Genomic DNA, 21475 nt, shown 5'->3' with positions numbered 1-21475 from the left:
GAATTAACGAAAGAAATATTTATTTAAAAACAAAATGTCAAAATACAAGACGAATTAACAAAAGAAATATTTATTTTAAAACAAAATGTCAAAATACAATACGAATTAACGAAAGAAATATTTATTAAAACAAAATGTCAAAATTCCTTTAAATTCTTCTTCATCTTTTGAGTCGTCAAACATTTCATTTATAAATTCATCTGTAGGGATTGCGTCATCAGTGTAGCAGTTGTCATCATCGTCTTCATGCTCTCCAATTTGTTGTGCATCATCCTCGCTTTCGTATATGATGTGATCTTCGGATCCATCCACTGAATTACTTATTCCACATTTAAGAAATGAGCGTTGAATCATTTCAGATGGTATCGAATCCCATGTTTCTTTAACCCAACTGGAGACTAGGGTGATCTCAGGCTTCTGAAAATTCCCACCCTTTGTCATCTTCACCAAACCAGATGACATCCATTCTCTCCATTTTTCACGTAAGTGATCTTTAAATGGCTTATTCAAGCTGATATCAAGCAGCTGCAAAACGGAAGTTAGACCACCCGGTATGACTGCTAGGTCTGTATGTAGCTCACGTGCTTTCTCTTTGCTTGCCTCTGTTAAATGCGCCCGGAACATATCCCAGACTAGCATGCTTTGTTGACGTAACAAGCTACCTGGACGTATGTTCCATACTTGGTCCAGCCACAATTGTACACCTTCTTCATCCATCCAACCTTTCTGATTGGTGCGAACAATTACACCTGGTGATAATTTCATATGCTTCGGAATTTTCTTCCTTTTAAATATCACTGTTGGCTTTAATTTGGTTCTGTCTGCCATGCATGCTAGAACAATGGTAAAATGAGTTTTTTCATGTCCCGTTGTTTTTATGAAGACACCCTTTTCATCAACTGGGTTTACTGTTTGATTCCCAGGCATATCAAAGTACATGGGCATCTCATCCATATTGCCAATTTGGGAAAGTTCATATCCGTGACACTTCCATAATTTTATGATAAATTTATGGAAGGATTGCACCTTTTCTTCAAGCTACTTTGGTAACTTCTGCACAATTTTTGTTCGGTGTCGTAATGTTTCTAGTAGTAAGACTTATACGTTGGTTAGACATAACTGGTAATTAATTTACGGAATTGACAACGCATATAAAGTAAATAAATTAAAGATAACTTTAATGAATCACTTCTATATTTCGGCAATGTCACATTGCCATCTTCGGGAACATAAAGATATGGTATGTGCACTAAGGAACTAACAAAGCAAATGAGGAAGAACATAAGAACTAATTTTGTTCCTAAAGTCCTAATGGTGCCCTCTTGCGGGCTAATTTGGTAGTCTTGGCCGTTGGGCTGAAGTTCTCAAAATAAAAGTCTCCCAAATTTGGGGCAGTTTCATGCACCCAAATTTGTTGAGGTTAGGAAAGTTTTTTAGAGCTGCTGAAGATTCTTTGAATAGTCTTTCGTATTTAAACTTGCTGCGATGGATTATTTTTGTCTTCTTCCAACGAATTTTATGGTGGGTATCTAAGGCATGGTCTGCCAGTCCAGAGCGGCTGTACTGGTGAAACCGGATGTAGTCTTGGTGTTCTGAAATCCTGATATTTGTTGTTCTGCCTGTGTGGCCAAAGTAGGACAATTTGCAGCTGCAAGGGACCTGGTATACACCAGGTAGGTCTAGAGGAAGTGGTTGGTCTTTGGTAGAGCGGATAAGGGATGCCAACTTTTTATATGGTCTGTAACAGGAAGTAAGGTCATATTTTTTGAGGATATTAGTTATTTTTTCAGAGGTGCCCTGGATGTAGGGGATAGTGATAGACTTGGTGTAGTCTTTATTGTGCAAGGGACCTGGTATACACCAGGTAGGTCTAGAGGAAGTGGTTGGTCTTTGGTAGAGCGGATAAGGGATGCCAACTTTTTATATGGTCTGTAACAGGAAGTAAGGTCATATTTTTTGAGGATATTAGTTATTTTTTCAGAGGTGCCCTGGATGTAGGGGATAGTGATAGACTTGGTGTAGTCTTTATTGTGGAGGGGGGGAGGGGGGTTGTGGTTTACAGGTTTTAGTATTTTTTGGATTTTTTTGGGGTTGTAGCCATTGGCTAAGAAAGTGTTGAGGATGCGGTTTAGTTCCATAGTCAGGGCCTTGTCATCTGAGCAGATTAATTTTGCCCTGTTATATAGTGTTTTTATCACCCCCATATTGTTGTGAGGGGGGGTTGTGGGATTGCTGGTGAATGTATCTGCCAGTGTGGGTGGGTTTTCTGTAAACAGAGAAAACCAAAGATCCATCAAGCTGGCGGGTGATTAAAGTGTCTAGGAAGGGGAGGGTGTTGTTTTCCTCTTTTTCTAAGGTGAACTGGACTCTGGGATGTTGGTTGTTTAAGTGTGTTAGGAAGGAGTGGAGTGTATCTGAGCCATGTGGCCAAATAGCAAACACATCATCCACATAACGAAGCCAAATAGTGGGTTTTTGTGGGGCGGAGTTTAAGGCTTTCTCTTCAAATGTCTCCATAAAGAAATTGGCCAAGGCTGGGGAAAGTGGTGAACCCATGGCTGTCCCCTCTATCTGTTTGTAGAATTCATTAAAGTTATCTTTAATTTATTTACTTTATATGCGTTGTCAATTCCGTAAATTAATTACCAGTTATGTCGTAATGTTAATGCTTTGCGTTCCATAAATCTGTTGCACCACCCAGGCGAAGCAAGAAAAGATGAAATAGGAGGACTGGGCTAGGAAAAATGGATGTCAATTTAATGTGGCAAAGTGTAAGGTTATGCACTTTGGGGTGAAAAGAATAGCAGCAGTATATCGCATTGGTCGAACCATACTCCAGGAGATTGATGAGGCCAGGGATTTGGGAGTGTTGGTGGATAGGGAGTTGAAGTTTAGGGGGCACATTGCAAAAGTAACTAAAACAGCTCACCAAATCACTTGGCTTCTGAAAAATACTTTAACATGCAGAGACGAACAAGTTGTTGTTCCTCTGTATCGAGCCTTGATAAGACCCCATCTGGACTTCTGTGCCCAGTTATGGGCACCAGGGTTTCTTCGTGATGGGGAGGAAGTGGAGAGGGTCCAGAGACGAGTGACCAAGATGATAGCAGGTCTGTGGAATGAACCTTATGAGAATAGGTTGAAGATTTGTGGGTTGCAGAAATTGGACGATAGGCGAAGGAGGGGTGATATGATTGAGACATTCAAATTACTGAAGGGTTTTTATAAGATTGATCCAGAAGATATTTTTGAAAATATGACTGGTGGTGGGAGGACTAGGGGCCATGCATGGCAGCTGGGCAAGAGCATGGTTGACAAGGGTGTTAGAGCTAGGTTCTTTACTTGGAGAGTGGTAAATGAGTGGAATAAGCTTCCAGAGTCTGTTGTGGGTGCTACGACCGTGAATGAGTTCAAGGCAAGGTATGATAGATACTGTGTGAATGTTGAATAGTTGTTCTTGACATGATGTTAGGGCCTCCCTCGATGAGTCTGTCGACTCCTTGGAGTTTCCCGGAACAACAACAACAATAATAATAATAATAATAATACCTGCCGTGTCCTTGAATTTACCATTCTTGAGTTGCAGAGCTCGAAAAAGAATTGCATTTCTTGTTACTATAATGCCATGCTAACCACTCGGCCCACCAGTATACAATATATAATATATCTATTATCAAATGTATTCCATTCCACTCCACTCCTTAACTCTGTATTATCATGCCATGGCAACATACTTGTTATCTTCCATCGCACGTCTCAGTTGAACAACCTTTAACATTGATCTCAAATCTTTTTTTTACTCAAATTACGCCTTTCAGGTTATTATTACGGGTATCTCCATGAAGTCAGTAGACTCATTGCGGGAGACCCAAACTATCAAAACAATATCTATCATACCTCTTCTTGAATTCATTTACAAACGAAGAACTCATAACTGAGTCAGGCAATACATTCCACCCACTCACCACTCTCCAAGCAAAAAATCTAGTTCTCATACCCTTGTTAACTACACTTTACCTTAATTTCCAGGGACAACCTCTTGTTCTTCCATCACTATCACACAGCTGAAATATTTCCCCTGCATCAATCTTATAAAAATTTTTTAGTAATTTAAATGTTTCTATCATATCTCCTCTTTTCCACCTATCAATCAAATTCTGCAATCCACAAGCTCTCAATCTATCAATATAGGGAGCATTTTTTACATCAGTCACCAACTTAGTCACTCTCCTCTGAACCCTCACCACAACCTCCTCATCTCTAAGTAATCCACGTGAACAGACTTGAGCATAGTAATCCAAATGTGGAAGTATCAACTCCTTATAAAGAGAATAATAACCTCTTTATCTCTGGATGTTAGTGTTCTTCAATAACCAAATAATCCTATGTGCAATCTTGGACACCTTAGCAATGTGTCCTCTGAATTTCATCTCCCTATCCACCAACACCCCCCCACGTCCTTAGCCTCATCAATCTCTTTGAGTTCTGTTCCATCAATGTGGTACACAGCTGGTAATCTTTTTATCCCAAAATGCATAACTTTATACTTTTCCACATTGAACTGACATCCATTACTTTTTGCCCATTTTGCCAGCTTATTTAAGTCATCCTGCAAACTCACATGAGCTTGATTTTTTATTGCGCTACCCAACTTTACATTATCAGCAAACAAGTGAATATCTCCCTTCAAACCATTTCCTATATCATTTATGTCCAAATTAAACAATAACGGCCCAAGCACAGAGCCCTGAGGCACACTATTAGTCACCTGTCTCATCCTGGACTCTGCTCCTCCATACACTACTTTCTGGTATCTCTCCATGGCCATTCTCTTATCCATATCACCAGTTTAATATCCATCCCCATCTGCTCTAATTTGCGCAACAGTATTCCATGGGGTATCCTGTCAAAAGCCTTAGCAAAATCCAAAAGGATCACTGTATAGCCATTTCCCTTGTCCAACTCAGATGTCATTCTATTATAAAACGTTAATAAAGTGCTAAGGTAGGATTGACCTTTAACAAAATCATGTTGGCCCTTATAGAGTATCATATTCTGATCCACCCATTCTTGAATTCTGTCCTTAACCAACTTTTCCAATACTTTTACCACCACTCCCAAGATGGTGATTGGTCTGTAATTAACTACTGCAGTCTTAGAGCCACCTTTATGCAAAGGAACCACTTTGCATTCCTTCCATTCCCTAGGAACCATACCAGAGTTCAAATGTAAGTTAAATAACCAAGTAAGAGGCATTAACAATTCCTTTGCACATTCATGCAACACCCAAGCTGATATTCCATCTAAACTTACGGCAGTGTTTGCATTTATATTCTGCAATATACTAAGTACCTCTGATTTATTAACATCAATTTTCACATTAGTTATTGCTACAGGTACAGAGATATCCTCACCTGGGTGATAGACTTTTGAAAAGTTATCACTCAGTAACTCTACTATTACATCTGAATTGGTCACCTCAATACCATCAGCACCCACTAAGGTTATCCTTCCAAAGTCATTCTTCCTTTTACTTGCCATATAGCAGAAGAACTCTTTGGATTATCCTTGATCTCCTTGGCTAAGGTCTTTTCATAATCTGATTTAGCTTTTCTTACTATGCTAGTAATCTACCTAGCTTGAGCTTTGTACTATTCATGGGTGTACTGATCACTTTTCTCCATGTAAATTCTCTATAACATTTTCTTTTTTTGCAGATCAAGCCTGATACTACTACTCGTCCATCTAATGCCTATCTTGTTTGTCTTCCTGACCATGGGAATACAATCTGATATTGCCTTCCTCGGATACCTGCTGATTTTATCCCATGCATTACTAACATCTTTCCCCTGCAATATGTTCTGCCATGGGATGGCTGTAAGCTCATTCCAAAGCTTGTTATAATTACCTAACCTGTAGTTCCATATATACCCCATTCTTAAGAGAGAAATTCACAAATTTTGCAACCTCCCAAGTCAATACCGCATGATCACTCTCACCAATTGGAGGTAATGAGGACACCTTACTTATGCATATGTCCTCTGAACCTATGACCAGATCCAACACTCTCACACCACGAGTCCCTTCAGTTATGTGCTGTTTCAAGTAATTATTTCTTAGAAGGTGTATAAATTCCATTTCCTTTTTGCCATGTGATATTTCTGCCTTCCAATTGATATCACCATAATTAAAATTCCTCATAATAATCACTAACCCCGCACTCATTGCACTAATTTGCTGATACATGAATTCGATATCATCCCCCTGTACCCCCCCTGGCCTATAGCAGCAACCAAATATACAGTCACTATTTCACACCAGACTGCCTCAAATGAACTATCATTCACACATCTATCCTCTTGATATACTACTTTCTTTGGCTGCAACTCATCAGCTATCATCAACAGTACTCCCCCCCCCCCCCCGTTCTATCTTCTCTATCCTCCCTGAAAATACTGTACCATCACATTCAATTCCAGTAACCACATCTTCTGCTGACAGCCAAGTTTCACTAATTCCTACAACTTTTGGTGAGATTGAACTGATTAATGCCAAAAATTCTTCCCTCTTATTTTGAATGCTTCTTGCATTGGTATACAAAAATTACAGATTCCCTTTAGTTCTTGTACCAGCTTTAGAACCGATATACATTCTACTAATTTTAGTAGTCCCATGCCGATTTTTATCCACTCTATGCTTCAAATTATTCCACAAAAAAGGATCAACAAATATACATTCACTGCATAAGTTTCTTCCTCTTACACTCAACCTTTTCAATTTTAGTTTCCCTTCCCAATTACTTCAACTTGTTCAGAAACTTATTCAGGTTACTTGTATTAACGTTCTCCATTATCTCATTTATATTTTGTCCTCTTTTCAATGCTGTGGTCATACTCTGTTATTAGTCCACAAGACAAGCACTATAATATTCTACTCATCAATTTCCAAATATTACATCCCCCCCCCTGTAACTCATAGCATGGATGTTTGCAAATGTCAATGGTAGATGACCTTCATCATATGTTGCAAAACCATGACCCTGTTCACAAGACCTAAAGTGGCTAGACCCAATCTATTCTAGAGGCTAAATACAGATCAGAAGTTGTGTGTTTAGTCTCTAGAATAGAATTTCTGGATTACCTATCCTCAGTCTATTCATATTGCTCAGACTAATGTACTATATGCTAACTTCAAAGAACATCCACCAGTAAGACTTAAATAAAAAAGCACTTTCTCTAGTAGATTTTTAATAGCATTCTAGCATACCTTACAGAATTTGCTATCTAACTGAGATTTGGCACTAGTATTTCCAAAGAAGATAACCGAATTCACCATCATGTTCCCAACCAGATCCTATGCAACAGATCAGTACGTGATCAGCTTGAATAAACAGTTGCCTTCAGAGTATAAATAGCATTCTTAAGACTATGCGATTTGTATGCTTTTTAAATACACTGTAGCCACTTTGTCATCTTTTCAGAAATACACAGGCATTATTTAAATATATCTGATGTAAACAGAAATTTTAATATATTCTTTCAGAAGATTGTATTTAAATTTCTCATCCAAATAAGGATTGACTTACAAAAAGACAAATCGATTATATTTATGAGTATAAAACCATCAACTCCTTTGCTTTGCTGGCCTAGTTGGCCGAGTGGTTAGCTTATCCGCTCTCCAACCAAAAGGCTGCAGGTTCGAATCCCGGCACGAGCATGGATGTTGTGATTGTCTCTCAAAAAACTGATGGTGGTTGGCAGTAGATGGCGTTAGTGTGGTTGTAGTCAGTTGGTGGATTGAGTGGTGGAGATGCAGCTGTAGAGCAGGTGCTCTCCCTCGATGAGCTTTCGGACTCCCTGGAGGTGTCAAATAATAATAATAAAAATAATAAAAGAATGTAAAAAATTAGTCAAACTGTTACCAGTATTAATTTATTATTATTATTATTTTATAAATTAAACAAATATAACTTACCTGAAGCATATCATTTTCACTTTTCCAAGTACTTGCCTCTTGTGATTTAAAGAGTCCTTGGACTATTTCAAACTTATGTTCTCCTGGAGTAAATCCCTGAAATGAAATATAATTTAGCAGTGAAGGTTCTTAACATACTGAATGGCCTATCATGTCCAAATACAGGGTGTCCACAAATGATTACCCTGATTTCAACTGGCTATAATATTTTAACAATGAAACTAACCTGAATAAATTTTGTTGCAGGTAAACTTGGGCACTCATAAAGTTTCCATACTGATATCTTCAGTATACTGCTTTTGCCACCAGGAGCGCTGCTACTGATTTTCTTTAAAAATGGCTTCGGTACAGGAAAAAGCCCGATGTGTTCTGTGGCTAGCAGAAACAAAATCTCCAGTTACAGTGCAGCAAATGTTTAGGGCACAGTATGGAAAGAACCACCTGATGTCAAGCTCATTAAGTCATGGAAGACAAAGTTTTTAGAAACAGGTTCAGTTCATAAGGGTACAAGCAGTGGCAGACCATCGGTTTCCAAGGAGACAGTTGAGGCAGTTCAAACTGCCTTCACCTGGTCACCGCAGAAGTCAATCAGAAGAGCTTCACTAGAACTTCAAATGCCAAAGAGTACAGTCCACAAAGTGGTACACAAATGTTTGTAATTGTTTGTGTACAAAGTCCAAATTGTCCAGGAGATAAAGCTAGGAGATCGTCCAAGGCGTGAAGAATTTGCTAACCTCATTTTGAACTGCATCAATGAAGATAATGATTTTTTTTGCAGCATGTTTGTTTCTTTGATGAGGCAACATTTCACATGAGTGGAGTAGTCAACAGATACAATGTAAGGATCTGGAGATCTGAAAACCCACATGCCATAAGAGAACACATTCAAGCTAGTCCAAAACTCAATGTGTGGTGTGGACTAATGCATGATCGAGTGATTGGCCCTTTCTTCTTTCTTGAAAAATTAATGGAAATGTGTACTTAGACATGCTCAATAATTATGCCATTACCCAGCTATAGGAGATGCAACCAAATGTTATCTTTCAACAGGATGGAATCCCCCCCCCCCCCCCTTCTCTCATTGGTCTCATGATGTTCACAATCACAATTCCCAAATCGCTGGATTGGCAGAGCTGGTCCAAATCCCATGGCGTGTTATTGATTACCGCTTGGATATTTTACGTGTTACCAGTGGTGCACATGTTGAAGTTGTTCATTGACTTTTTTTTCTATATGTTGCGCACTGAAGAGTTATAATATATTATAATCAGGGTAAACATTTGTGGAACCCTGTATATCATGTCCATGGCTTTATATAAAGTTAAATAATACTATGATTAGAAAACTGATTCATCTGTGTAGTTTGCTCTGTGTGTGTGTGTTCTCCGGTCAGTTTGTCTTAAGTATAAAAAATCCTACCATCTCCATAAGAGATCAGCTAACTCATCTTTAATTGAAAAAGTCCTTTAAAAGATTCCTTTAATCTAAAATGGATTCTAATCCTGGACTTGCCAAAGAAAAGCTACTATAAAAGACATAGAATCCTTTTCACATCTCTTCTGTACTCTCTCTGTATGTCCTAACAAATAAAAAAAGGCTAACTGCAGATGTTGTTATATGTCTAAACAAAAACAGCAATTTAATAATGTGGGAATATAGAAGATTCAATCTGGAGAACAGTAATTATTAGTTCATAATTCAACTAAGATGTTTTCAATACACACTAAGAAAACTGCAGTATATGAAATGCACACAGAAATTACATGCAATCTACTAATATCTTTCCTTTGTTGAAAAAAATAAGCTTCTCCCTCACTCACTTACTTCTGAAACAAAACAAAAGTACTACTAAGTTTTCTTTCTTTATACAGAACTTATGTTGATTGGTTGTCAAGAACTGTGCCTTGTACGCTCTATTATTTTCTCTATACACATCAAATAAATAAAATCTGAGAATTTGAAAGAAGAAATCATTTCTACTTGGAAGTTAGTTAAGAAAACATTAAAAGAAGACTATGGCAGAATACATATCTAAAGTGAGAAGAATAAAGAGAGTAGGTGTGAAATCAATGACAAAATGAAGTGAAGCAAAAAAAAAAAAAGTAGAGAGATTATGGAAAGGAAGTAAAGGAAAGAGTATAAGGAATTGTGGTTAAGATACTGGAGAGAGAGATTGGTGAAAACTAGGATAGAGAAATGGGTTGAAATCAGCAGTATTTTCTGTGCTTGTTAGCATGGGTTTGTTAAAGGGAGATCATAGTTTACTAACTTATTTATGTACTAAGTAATAAGGTGACAAATATCTTGGACAAGGGAGATGCGTATACAGTGGTATACTTAAATTTTGCAAAAGCTTTTGATGGACTGCCACACGACAAACTGTTAACTAAACTGAAAGAAATGGGATTTGATAACAAACTAGTGAGGTGAATTGGGTATATTATTATCAGGTTTGATATTTATATGACAGACTGGCTGTCATATAAGTATCAAAAAGTTTTATATGGAGGTGCAGTGTCCTGAAGGAGAGGTCATTCACTAGGACTGCAGAGGAGCCATTGTTGTTCAATTTGTATATTGATGATACTGGGATGGGTTTAACTGGTTATATGGTTGTTTGCAGATGATGCAAAACTGATGGGAGCAATGCAGAGTCAAGTAGATGATATGGCTTTACAGGACTTGAATAGATTGTATGAATGGGCAGGTAAGTGGAACAGTTCAATGTTGCAAGGTTTTGAAATTTCGTAAGATGAGATGCAAAGTATACACTTGGGAAAACTTTAAAGGACGTAGAGGAGATGAGAGATCTGAGAGTGGTGGTGGTGGACAAGGACCTGAAATTCAGGGGCCACATTGCATGAGGCCTTATACAATAATTCCATTGTATAAGGCCTCACAGATTATTGTGTACAGATATGGTCACTAAATTTTCATGGTGATGAGGATATGTTAGAAAGAGTCCAGAGAAGATTCACAAAGGTGGTCAGTGGTCTTTGGAATGCACAGTATGAGACAGACTAAAAGAATGTAAACTGCAAAGCCTTGTGAATAGGAGGAGGGGGGAGGGATATGATAAAGAGATATAAGTTATTCGGGGGGGGGGTTATTATCAGATTGAAGCAATTTTTCATAGAATGAGAGAGGGATAGGGTAGAACATGAGCCATCCCTGGAAACTGTATAAGAAAGGTGTGAGCAGAGGAGTGAGTAAAGGTTCTTTGCATGGAGTGTGGTTGGTGAGTGGAATGTGATGCCTGAGTGTGTTGTGAATGTAGACACACTGAATCAGTTTAAGGCACAGTTGGATGAGCTTTATGTGACAGTGTACATCATGTGATTAGTCCTGACTTCACAGAGGTCACATGTTAATAATAATAACTGCTTGGTTTGAAGTTATATTGTGAGTAGTCGTGTAATTAGTGCTCGTGTCAAATTAGTGATTGTTATTTGTTTTACTGTGTTTTTTCTATAATACCTTAATTTTCCTCAGAAAATTAAGGTATTATAGTGTATTAGTGTAAATTATCATGTTTTTAAAGTTTTTAATATTTTTATTGATTTGTCGGCTTGACACCAATGCCATGAACAATGGCAGCAAAGACCACAATGTTCGTTGATTTGATTTTTAGGATATTATTTAGTGCAGTATATGTGAAATGTATTTGTCAAAAAATTAAAGAATATATGGAAGGAAATTGAAACTGGAGAGAGAAAATGTATTCAGTGTTTTAAAAGTGACTGTCTATTAGGTGATGAGAATGCAAAAAATACCAATGATAAGATGGGAAATGATGTTATTAATGTGAAACGTGCAGCCATGGAAACAGAGGAGAACGAAATGCATATCAATAAATAACTAGCGAGCTTAATGTTATTCTTCATAGAACAAAGTGGGAAATTGAAAAATTGCAGAAGAGGCAAGAGTTAAGCAGACATGAAAAAAGAAAGAAGCAGGTGATCTAAAAGGATAATAAAGACCAACCGAACAAACAAGAAAAACAAGTTAAGGAGAAAATTATGTATGGCCATTCAATGATCAGAGGAGTACTTAACGAAAGTATGACAAAACAGTGCTTCCTGGGGCAAAAATTCATGATATTAGCCACATCATCTGGATGCAAAAAAGGTAAGTTGAAGGATATGATTGCCTTAGTTGGTACAAATGATTTGAGAAGCGAGAAGTATGCTATGAGGGAGGATGTAAAAGAGTTGTTAGAAGAGGCAAAACTGAGGAGGAGGGCATTGATAGATAATGAATCTATACATAGACTGTGAAAAAGGAATGATGTAGAATTTGTGGATCTGTGGTCTCTGTTTAACAGAAAGAAGGATTTGTACAATGCTGATGGACTGCATCTTAATGGTTTTGGTGTTAGATAGCCGAAGAGAGCTTTCTTCACCGAGCATGCAGAAGTGCAAATTCAGGGAAATGCAAGCAATTAGGAGGGAAGCAAGTGAGTTTGTGTGAAGGCATCCATGAAGTGAGTGAGTGTGAGAATGACCAAGTGAGGAATCTAGTCTCTCAAGCAAAAATATTGAATAGGGTAGTCAATTCAGCAAAGGTGGGAGGAAACTAAAGGGAGGAGTTTTTGGCATTGGTTAGTGCAACCTTGCCAAAAGTTATAGGCATTAGTGAGACTTGGCTAACAGCAGATGATGTAGTTATAGGGATTAAATATGAAGGTTTAGTATTTTCAGGGAAGATAGAGAAGATTAGGATTGGGGGGGGTACTATTGATGATAGCAGATGAATTGCAACCAAAAAGAACAGGAGACAGGGAGGCTGTTCATTTGAAGCAATTTGGTGTGAGATTAAGGCTAGTAAGAACAAAATATACAGTTGGTTGTTGCTGTAGGCCAGGGAATTACATGGATGAGCTGGAATACATGCATTGCCAAATTAGAACAATGAGTACAAGCTGAGTGATTATTATGGAGGACTTCAACTATGGAGATATAGACTGGGAGGAAGAAAGATCACACATCAGGAAAGAAATGGAATTATACACCAACTAAGAGATAATTCCTTGAGACAGCATGTGATGGAGGGGACTAGGAATGTGAGAGTATTGGACCTGGTCATAGGATCAGAAGAGTGTTCCATAACCAAGGTGACCACATTGCCTACGATTGGTAAAAGTCACCATATGGTCTTGACTTTGGAAACTGTAAAACATGAGAAATACAGAGTATGTCAAAAAAAATGTATATACACACTTTAACACATCTATGGACTTTTTTCGAAGTTGGATCGAATTATGGTAGCAATGTATAGTATGATCTCTCAAAAAATGTCGTTACTCACATGAATACTAACATCAACACATGACCAGTAGGACAGTCAAACAAAATGGCAAAGGCACGATTGTCATAAAAGGAACACAAGACCATTTTAAAGTGGTATTTCAAATTTGAGAATGTTGTTGAAGTTCAATGACAATGGAGACAAGAGTTTGCAACACAATCTACAACATGCCTGACAACTGCATGTATTCATGATAATTATGAGACTCATGGTACCATGTGTAATGTGCAGAAGGGAAGATCCAGGAAGGCTCGCAGAGCAACTAGTCCTGCTTCCTCAGCTATGGTGTTGAAACAGTTTACATGCTCGCCACAGAAGTCTGCCATACAATGTGCACATGAGACAGGAGTTAGCAGTGCAAGCATACGATGCATTCTTAAAGCTAAATGGAAAGTTTACATCCCAAGACTATTACATGGAATTAAATGAAGACGATCCTGATCGAGGAATATGATTATGACAAGCTTAGGAAGAATGTTAAATCTGTGTAATGACATAAAACATTGCTGGGTAAGAATGTTAGTAGTGCATGGGAGATAGTTAAGTGTCATCTAATGGAAGCACTATTAAATTGTGTACCTAAGGTAAGGAGAGTTAATCAGGTAGGCGTTAGATGGATGACTAATATCATTAATTGTGAGCTGCAGAAGAAGAAAATTCTGTGGAAGGTATATAAAAAGAAAGGTGACCAGCAAACCCATAAACAGTACAAGGTTCAGGCAAGAAATCAAAATCAGATTATGAGTAGAATCTAGTAGGCTAAAGGAAATCCCAAACAGTTCCTTCATTATGTGGCAAGTAAGAGGATGAATGACTACAGAAGATTAACCTTATAAGTGATGATGGTCACGAGGAGACAGAAGTGGATAAAACAGTTGGGTTACTGAGTGACTACTTTGCAAGGATATATCATCCTAGTGAGGTTACTGCTTTAACATATGTGACAGACACTAATATGTAAACAGAAGTGGATGAATTGGAGGTTCTTAGGATATTGCAGAATCTCAATGTGAATATAGCTGTGGGATTAGATGGAATATCAGCTCAAGTTTTGCGAGAATGTATGAGGGGAACTGGCAATGCCACTGAATAGGCTCTTTAATTTAAGTCTCACCTCTGGTAGTTCCAAGGGAGTGAAAAGAGAGCAAAATAATTCCCTTGATAAGGGGAGGGTTTTAAGACTGCAGTAGTAAATTATCAATATACCAATCAGTATCTCAGGCATAGTGGTAAAAGTACTGGAAAAATTGGTCAAAAAGAGAATTTAAGAATGTGTGGATAAAAATATGATACTGTATGAGGGACAAAGGAAGAAGATAGCAATATGGCTTTGTGAAGGGTCAGTCGTGCCTTAGTAATTTCCTAACTTTTTATAATAGAGTAACAGCAGAGTTGGATAGAGGAAATGGCTACACGATGATTCTGCTGGATTTTGCAAAGACATTATTACAGAATACCACATGGAACCCTGTTAAGCAAATTAGAACAAATACGGATGAATATAATACTGGTGATGTGGATAAGAGGGTCACTGTTGGACAGATATCAAAAAATAGTATATGGAGGAGCAGAATCATGGCGAAAACAGGTTACTAGTGATGTGCCACAAGGTTCAGTGATGTGATCACTACTGTTTAATTTGTACATAAATGATATAGGAAATAACCTGAAAGGAAATATACAGTTGTTTGCTGATGATACGAAATCAGGTAGAGTAACAGTTAATCAAGGCAATGAGGAGAGCTTGTAGGATGATTTAAATAGGCTGTCAGTATGGGCAAAAGATAATGGGTGTCAGTTTAATGTGGAGAAATGTAAAGTTAATTATTTTGTGAAGAACACATTAACAAGTAGAGATGAGGAAGTTGTTATTCCACTTTATAAGACCTTGATATGCTCACATCTGGTCGACTGGATTTCTTGGGGATGAGAAAGCGGCGGAAAGAGTTCAGAGGCAAGTAGGAATATTCCTTATGAGGATAGATTGAAGGTGTGTGGATTGCAGAAGTCAGTTGATAGGAGGAAAAGAGGGGATATGATAGAAACATTTAAATCATTTAAAGGATTTTATAGGATAGATGCAGGGGAAATGTTTCAACACTTGGCTAGAAGAAACAGAACAAGGCGGTCATACCTGGAAGTTGAATAAAGATGTGGTTAGTAGGGGTGTGAGGATGACTAGATTTTTTGCTTAGAGAGTTGTGAATGAGTGGAATGGGTTACCAAAGTTAGTTGTGAGTGCTTTGTCTGTTAATGGGTTCAAGGAGAGGTATGATAGATTGAAATCTGCTATTTAAGTAGGCAAAAAACAAAACAAAACAAAAAAAACTAAACTCCCCTGGAATTTTTTTTTTTTTTTTTTCCCATTATGAAGCCATCAAATTGCTTTGGATACTAAGGCAATTGATGTCAAGTATTACCCTCTATATTCAGGTAACCCAGTCTTGAAGATACTTCATGCAAATGTTTGTTCACTTAAACTTGGATAAAAGATTAAATGAAGAATATAATTTCTTTACATCTTTAATTTTTTAACTTCAAGATCATCTGCAATAAGTGCACTGAACAATGCTCTTCATAATGTCCTTGATTAGTGAAAACAACCTGGTCAACTTCAATTCTTCCAAAACACAGTTTTGCTTGGTTTCTCACAAAAAAGACTTCATATCTTCTCCATTTACTTCTGATAATGCTCATCCCAACAGTCACGACTAAATCACTCTATTTGGACTGACTCTTACTTCAAACCTTTCCGAGTATATCCTAGTATAATCATTGGAAGTTTTCCCACTTGGTTATACTATAAATTACAGATACCAAGAAATTATTTACTTGGTTTAATCCTTTATCCAAGTGTAAGCAAAGTTTGTGTCTGAAATATAACTATTAAATATATAATTTCTTGGTATCTTTAATTTATAGTATAACCAAGTGGAAAAACTTCCAACAACTATCTCTAATACAGAGTATTTTTTTTTAATAATAAGGTGCAACACCTTTTGGCAACTAGTATATGAAAACATGACTTCTGCATTACTTCAACCTTAGTATCACCTCTGGGTCTGGCTCCCATGATGAGACTTCAACAAAGGTCGAAACTGGTTGGTGATTTGATTCTGAGGGAAGCAGAGTTTTTGTTCTCTTAAGGTTTTTGCCTTAGGGAGCTTTTTTGAGAATCCAGGGATTTGGGTCTGTTGGGGTAACCTGTATTAGGGCTTCCTTGGCTGATGCTTTGTCTGGAATATGAGCAGTTCTGCTTGGTGGTAGGGAAGCCTGTCACTGAAAAGAAGCCACCGATGAGTTAAATGATCACTCAGGTCGTTCGTTACTGAGTGATCACACAAGTTTTTGGAGAGGCAACCCTGCATTTAAACAGGGGAACCGGTCTGGGTAGTGACCCTTCCCTTAATGCATAGCATTATATACCTGTAAAGATATGTGCTTTGCATTATGGGATACTAAGGCAAGTGATGTGAAGTCATTAGCTTCTATATACGAGTTACCCTGTTCTGATTATATTTAAGGTGGAAACTTTTATTATTATTATTATTATTATTATTTGACACCTCCAGGGAGTCCAAAGACTCATCGAGGGAGAGTGTGCCAACAGAATCGAACGATTTGTCCCCTTCCAACTACTAACCGCGCTCAAACTTACTTAACTGAGGCATTAGTAGCAGAGGCTCTACCAATCAACCAACCTTTACTGGCTAACTTTGTCTGCTTACACTTGGATAAAGGATTAAACTAAGTATATAATTTCTTGGTATCTTTAATTTTAGTATAATCAGATCACCATCAGCTTCCAAAAACTTGGAATCTTTTCCCACTCAAAACGGTACTTCTCTTCTGACCAGTTACTTACTCTCTATAAATCCAAAATCTGACAAGCCTTAGAATACTGCTCCTGTGTTTGGGGTAGTACACTTAAGACCTCCAAATAAGTTCTTTATGCTATTCAGAAAAGGGCAGTTTGGCTGATTAATGACATCTTTTATGGACTCTCTTTCTCTCTCACACACACACACACACCATTTATTTGTTTGTAGGTCTCTGTAATATAAAAATAAATAAATAACAAAAGTCTGTCAAAGGCCTCTACTAAACCCAGCAACATTTAGGTGCCGTTTTTTTTATCAACTACTGCTGCTGTCACTTTATTATGAAATGTAATTTAAAATACCATGCTAAGTTATAAAGAATCCAGCCATTCTTATATTATAAATCAAGCTTTTCCTGTCCCTTACTGCTATTACAAAAATGTATACTAGCCTATATTTTGATACTTCCTTTTTTATGTAGCTCTTATAGCTTTGAGACATTCATTAAACAAAAAGTCAAGAACACAATTAATTCTTCAGGACATTCCTGTAAAATGTATAATGAGATCTCACTCACAACTAACTCTGGCAACCCATTCCACTAATTCACAACTCTCCAAGCAGAAAATCTAGTCGTCCACACACCCCTACTAATCACATCTTTATTCAACTTCCAGGGATGATCCCCTTGTTCTGTTCCTTCTAGCCAAGTGCTGAAACATTTCTCCTGCAACTTCTTAAAACATAAAGACATCCACAGATACACCTGGGAAGCAAGAGACACAAGAAGCATTATTGATTATATAATCAGCAATATCAAAATGTCAGAAATGATAATAGATACAAGAGTATAGAGGATCTGAAATAGAATCAGATCATTACCTTGTAATTGAAAAAATAAAATGGGAATCAAGATGGAAAACAACAAAAAAGCACAAGGAAAATAGAAATTTTGAATCCTTCAAAGTTAGACTTTTGGACGACAATAGTATTAAAGATTTGTACCAAAAAAGAATAAAGAACTGGATGACAAGTATAAAACGAAATCAGAACATAGAAGAAGAATGGTCAAATCTAAAAACCATAATGACAAAAGCTGCAAAAAAAAGTTTAGGAACAAAGAAAAAGTGGAAAAGAAAAAGAGGCCTTAGGGACCAGGATGATGAAATTAAATGCATTATTGAAGAGAAGAAAAAAGCATATAAAAACAGGCTCAACCTAAAAACAATAGAATCAAAAATCGAATACAGCAGAAAAGAAAAGCAATAGCAAAAGCAGCATGCAGGAGAATAAACAGAAACAGATGCAACAATTTTGTAACAAAATTAGAGAGAGACTGTATGCTCCAAAGACCTAATGCATATAAAATCCTCAAAGATCTAAGCAATGAAACTAGAGAAAAAGCAGACATTAATACCATTAAAATAGAAACATGGCAAAATTACTACCAAGATCTATGGTATGATGAAAACATTCAAAACAGAAAACAACCCTTTGTAAACATCTCGGATAACTTGGAAAATATCACTCTAGAAGAATTAACAGAAGCATTAACCCAAAGCAAAACAGGAAAGGCTCCAGGAGAAGACGATATAAACTTGGAACTTATCAAATATGCAGGACTTGAATTCTCACTCAGGTTACTTAACTTTTATAACATGACCTGGAAAGAAGGAAAATGGCCACAAGATTAGACCAAAGCAATAGTTATCCTCCATCTACAAAAAAAGGACACAAATTTGATTGTAACAATTATCGTAGAATCAGTTTACTTAGTACCTGTTATAAAGCATATGCAAAAATCTTAACATATAAACTTAAACGTATAGTAGACCCAAAATGGATTCAGAAAAGGCAGGTCTTGTATAGCCTCTGCATTTACGTTAAAATTATTAATTGAAAAACACAGAGAAATGAACATAGAAACACACATAGCTTTTATAGATTACACCAAAGCATTTGATAAAATTATCAGAGAAAAACTATGGAAAATCCTAGAAGAATATGAAATACCAAACGAACTCTTTAGAGCCTTATATATATTATATTTCCAGCTTGATGTTGAGTACAATAACTCAACATCAAGCTGGAAACCAATAAATAGAGGAGTATGTCAGAGTTGCCCTCTCTCACCGGTTTTATTTAATATATACATAGATAAAATCATAAAAGAATGGAAGATAACTAATGAAGGAGGATTGAAGATAAACCGTAACACCAGATTAGCTACTCCTCTTTTTGCTGATGACCAAATAACCCTTGGAAACAATGAAGATGAACTACAAAAATCATTATGCAGTCTAAATAATCTGATAAAAACATATGGTATGTAAATATCAACAGACAAAACAAAAGTCATGGCCTTCAAAGGTGCTAATTCAATAAGAAGCAAAATAGCAATAAACAACAAAATAATAGAGCAAGTAAATACATTCAAATATTTAGGTTGCAGAATGTCATATGAAAATGAAGCTGATATAGAACCAAAGATATCAAACTTTTTAAAAGTAACAGGCATTATAAATAAAATTTTTAAACAATTATGTACAAAAACACACACGAATAAGAATCTACAATACAGTAGCTAAACCAACCAACCTTTATGGCAGTGAGATATGGACAATAAAAAAAAGCAGATGAAAGAAGAATTGAATCATCAGAAATGAAATTTCTGTGCAGAGCTGAAGGAGTCACAATAATGGACAAAATGAAAAGCAACGAAATCAGAAAAAAACTTGGAATTACAACCTCCCTAAATGAAACAGTTATTTGCTATAGAGAAAAATGGAAAGAATACATACTGAGAATGAATAGAAGCAGAATACCTAAACAAATTCTAAATTACCACAAAAAAAGGTACTCAATGCAAAGGAAGACCCTTAAAAAGATGGAATTGAGTCTGGAACAGGTCACTTGGCCTATAAGCCTGGAAAGGAAGAAGAAGATGTTTCTATCATATCTCCTCTTTTCCTCCTATCAATTGACTTCTGCAATCCACACACTTTCAATCTAGCCTCATAAAGAACATTCCACACGCCACTCACTATCTTGGTCCCTTGCCTCTGAATCCTCTCCACTGCTTCCTCATCCCCAAGAAACCCAGGGGAACAGACTTGAGCACAGTAATCTAGATGTAAGCATATCAAGGAATTATAAAGAGAATTGAAAACTTCCTTATCTCTACTTGTTAATGTGTTCTTCAACAGCCAAGTAATCTTATGAGCTTTAGCCACTTTAGCAATATGTCCTCTAAGCTTCAACTCTCTGTCTACCACCACCCCTAAATCTTTAGCTTCTTTTATTTCCTGGAGTACAATTCCATCAATGTTATCTATTCATCACATAATGCATACTTTTACATTTCTCCACATTAAACTGATACTCATTATCTTTCGCCCATACTGACAGCCTATTTAAATCATCCTACAAGCTCTCCTCATTGCCTTGATTAACTATTACTCTACCTGATTTCGTATCATCAGCAAACAACTGTATATTTCCTTTCAGGTTATTTCCTATATCATTTATGTACAAATTAAACAGTAGTGATCATAGCACTGAACCTTGTGGCACATCACTAGTAACCTGTTTTCGCCATGATTCTGCTCCTCCATATACTATTTTTTGATATCTGTCCAACAGTGACCCTCTTATCCACATCACCAGTATTATATTCATCCGTATTTGTTCTAATTTGCTTAACAGGGTTCCATGTGGTATTCTGTAATAATGTCTTTGCAAAATCCAGCAGAATCATCGTGTAGCCATTTCCTCTATCCAACTCTGCTGTTACTCTATTATAAAAAGTTAGGAAATTACTAAGGTATGACTGACTCTTCACAAAGCCATATTGCTATCTTCTTCCTTTGTCCCTCATACGGTATCATATTTTTATCCACACATTCTTGAATTCTCTTTTGACCAATTTTTCCAGTACTTTTACCACTACACCTGAGGTACTGATTGATATATTAATAATTCACTACTGCAGTCTCAAAACCCCAAGGGAATTATTTTGCTCTCTTTCCACTCCCTTGGAACTCTACCAGAGCTGAGACTTAAATTAAAGAGCCTAGTCAGTGGCATTGCCAGTTCCCCTCATACATTCTCGCAAAATTTGAGCTGATATTCCATCTAATCCCACAGCTATATTCACACTGAGATTCTGCAATATCCTAAGAACCTCCAATTCATCCACTTCTGTTTACATATTAGTGTCTGTCACATATGTTAAAGCAGTAACCTCACTAGGATGATATATCCTTGCAAAGTAGTCACTCAGTAACCCAACTGTTTTATCCACTTCTGTCTCCTCGTGACCATCATCACTTATAAGGTTAATCTTCTGTAGTCATTCATCCTCTTACTTGCCA

General features: G+C 37.0%; 1 protein-coding gene across 1 annotated transcript in view; it reads right to left on the bottom strand.

Annotated features, from left to right (window-relative positions):
• Positions 1–21475, bottom strand: part of LOC150104082 (transient receptor potential cation channel subfamily M member-like 2) — a 580140-nt gene that overhangs the window by 21454 nt on the left and 537211 nt on the right. The window contains exon 28 of the mRNA XM_090396744.1: positions 7975–8070. Within this exon, the coding sequence (XP_090252870.1) occupies positions 7975–8070 (96 nt within the window). The remainder of the gene's footprint in view (positions 1–7974; positions 8071–21475) is intronic.

This window comes from Typopeltis vanoorti, chromosome 8 (assembly GCF_054136105.1).
Source record: "Typopeltis vanoorti isolate ZY-2024b chromosome 8, IOZ_Tvanoo_1.0, whole genome shotgun sequence".
Lineage (NCBI taxonomy): Eukaryota > Metazoa > Arthropoda > Arachnida > Uropygi > Thelyphonidae > Typopeltis > Typopeltis vanoorti.
This window is presented reverse-complemented; position numbering and strand designations above follow the sequence as displayed.